Genomic DNA, 2,698 nt, shown 5'->3' with positions numbered 1-2,698 from the left:
GATAGATAGATAGATAGATGATAGATAGATAGATAGATAGATAGAGATATATATATACTTTTTCATCTTTGGTACTTACTATATTTGATAGATAGATAGATAGATAGATAGATAGATAGATAGATAGAGATATATATACTTTTTCATCTTTGGTACTTACTATATTTAGTTTTGGTGTGAATGGAGCAGTTCTCTGGGCAGTTTTCAGAAATCAGCACAGGACTAAATAAATTGGGACAGCACTCAAGTTTGGCACAAACTCGTCTGCAGAAATTTGCTACTTGGTCTGATGTGCGTACGATCTTGACCACAGCCCTGTATGTTTTGCCTCTGTACCTAGAAAATAAGGGTAGGAGAGGAACGGTCAGACCGTTTTGCAGACTTGCTCTGTCACACTGGCAGGCGTGTACAACCTTTTGACATTATGACAGATGCTGTCATCTACAAACTTTATATTTGGGAACTACATGGACTTACTAACAAAACTGCATATAAAGGTCTCACAAAGTTTCAAGTAAATTTACGATTTTCTGTTGGGTTATGTTCACCCTGTCCCAGGGTGCATGTAGTCCATGGGTCAACCTGTTAGGACCGGAAGCTGAGATGTTCGTCAAAGGTTCATGTGTTAGAGGCAAGGCTAGCTATCAGCCTTGGGGCTTCTGGAAAGGGACTGGATCATGCGGGTTTCTCTGAATCAACGGAATTAATCTGTTAGTGGCTTGGCCTTATTAAGAGGTGGTAGAGACACAAGAGGTGGGGCCTAGCTGGAAGCATGTCACTGGGGATGTGACTGGAAGGTATATCTTGACTCCCGGCTCTCTTGAGCTCTGGAAGGTATATCTTGCCCTCCATCCCTCCTGAGCTCTCTACGTCACAGCTTCCATGAGGTAAGGAGCTATGTTCTACAGCGTGCTTCCCGTCATGATCTTTTGCCGTGCCCTGAAGCCCCAGAAACCTGGAACCCAAACAAGAATTTCTTCCCTTAAGCTGTTATGCTCAAATATGTTGTCACAGTGAAAAACAAAACCAACACAATGCAATAGTGGCCAGCACAAACATATTCCCAAAGTGGCCTTTTCTGACAGAACACATTGTGTGTGGCTTACATTTTCTTTTTATACTTTCTTGTAATCTCACAGAAATATGTGTTTAAGAAAAGCCTGCAGTGGGCACAAAGCACAGGGGTAACAGTGCTAAACCTGCTACGGTGAAGATTTCTATTTAACAAGTTTTCTCCGTGCTACCTATAACCTCATAACAAATATTGGTAACATGCGTGTCCCAGTTTGCTTTCTGCTGCTCTGATAAACACCATGACCAAAAACAACTTGGAGAGGAAAAGGCTTATTTCCTTTTATAGGTTATAGTTTGCCACCAAGAAGTCAAGGCAGGAACTCAAGTCAGGAGCTTGAAGCAGAAACCATGGAGGAAAGTCTGCTCCCAGGCTCCCGTTTAGCTACCTTTCTTATACAGTGCAGGCCCTCCTGAGTAGGAATGGTACCACCCATAGTGGACTGGGTCCTCCCTACATAAATTATCGATCAGGGAAACGCCCCACAGACATGGCCACAGACCAATCTGATGGAAGCGATTCTTCAACTGAGGTTCATTCCTCTCAGATGTGTCGAAAACCAAGATCAGTCGTCCCAGCATGATACATACCTAGTGGCCATGTTCCTCCAAATGAAGCTAGTGGGCATTTTCCTACTACTGTATTTCACTTTTTGAAAACTATGAATGCATGGTGGATCATGAATCTGCTTTGAAAATCTGTATCAAATTTCTGCCTCCCAAGGGGCAGGGATGATTGTGGAAGAAGAAAAGACTGTAAGAGCCGGAGGTGGGGGGACAACTACAAGCAAACAGTTTTCCACACAGCTGATCAGTTACTCATATGAACTCACAGCAATAGCAACAGCATGTACAAGTCCCATGTAAGATCAAACCAGACAAAACCCCAGCATTGACTGGGGGGAGGAGAGTAAGAAACTTCACCCCTAGTCAAGGAACTATTGGCAACTGATAGCTGCTGGCAAAAGGAGAAACAGTCTCTTTCAGGAATGTGGCTCTTGGTAGGTTAACCAGGCTCCAGGGGATGGACTCACACTGAAGGACATTTGTGGACACAAAATAAACTCCGTAGGCCTTAATATAGATCTATGTACATAAATAATAGAGTACATTACATTGGACAGGGAATACTAAGGTGAGGTGTGACTAAGGGAGGGGATTGGACTATGATCAAATATCAAAAATGAAAAACCACTTAAAGAAAAGCCACGCAAACACAAATTACTGAAATGGCATCTTGACAGGACGGCACAGTACATTATTGAAATGAGGATAGTCTCCATTTCTCATAAATGACATCTGTGCAACACAGTTAGACAAGCAAGGTCTGCCATGTGAGGAGTCGCAGCACTGGGGATGCCAGCAGCCAGCAGCTTCAGTAACCACAGAACAGTAATGAACCACAAGTGAATTATCTACAGTCCCAGAGACAGGCTTTTGTGTGTCAGGAGTATCACATGAGCCACACACAATGGCAAAGTCCTTCACCATATCGTGCCACTTAAATTAACATCTCTTGTCCCTCTCCAGGCTGGGAGAGTGGCAGGTGGCTCTGTGAATAAAACTGCCACTGGAAAAGCCACCTACCCTCCTGTCCTTCTCAGCATCACTTTGCTTTTCTCACACC

At 43.5% G+C, this 2,698-nt stretch overlaps 1 protein-coding gene across 3 annotated transcripts in view; it reads right to left on the bottom strand.

Moving 5' to 3' along the window:
* Sfmbt2 (Scm like with four mbt domains 2) overlaps nt 1–2,698 on the bottom strand; it is a 229,799-nt gene that overhangs the window by 14,421 nt on the left and 212,680 nt on the right. For all 3 annotated transcript variants that reach the window (XM_017796107.2, XM_029559693.1, XM_029559692.1), the window contains exon 17: nt 161–336. In XM_017796107.2, coding sequence (XP_017651596.1) covers nt 161–336 — 176 coding nt within the window. The remainder of the gene's footprint in view (nt 1–160; nt 337–2,698) is intronic.

Source organism: Nannospalax galili, unplaced genomic scaffold (assembly GCF_000622305.1).
Source record: "Nannospalax galili isolate Female #2095 unplaced genomic scaffold, S.galili_v1.0 scaffold209, whole genome shotgun sequence".
Lineage (NCBI taxonomy): Eukaryota > Metazoa > Chordata > Mammalia > Rodentia > Spalacidae > Nannospalax > Nannospalax galili.
This window is presented reverse-complemented; position numbering and strand designations above follow the sequence as displayed.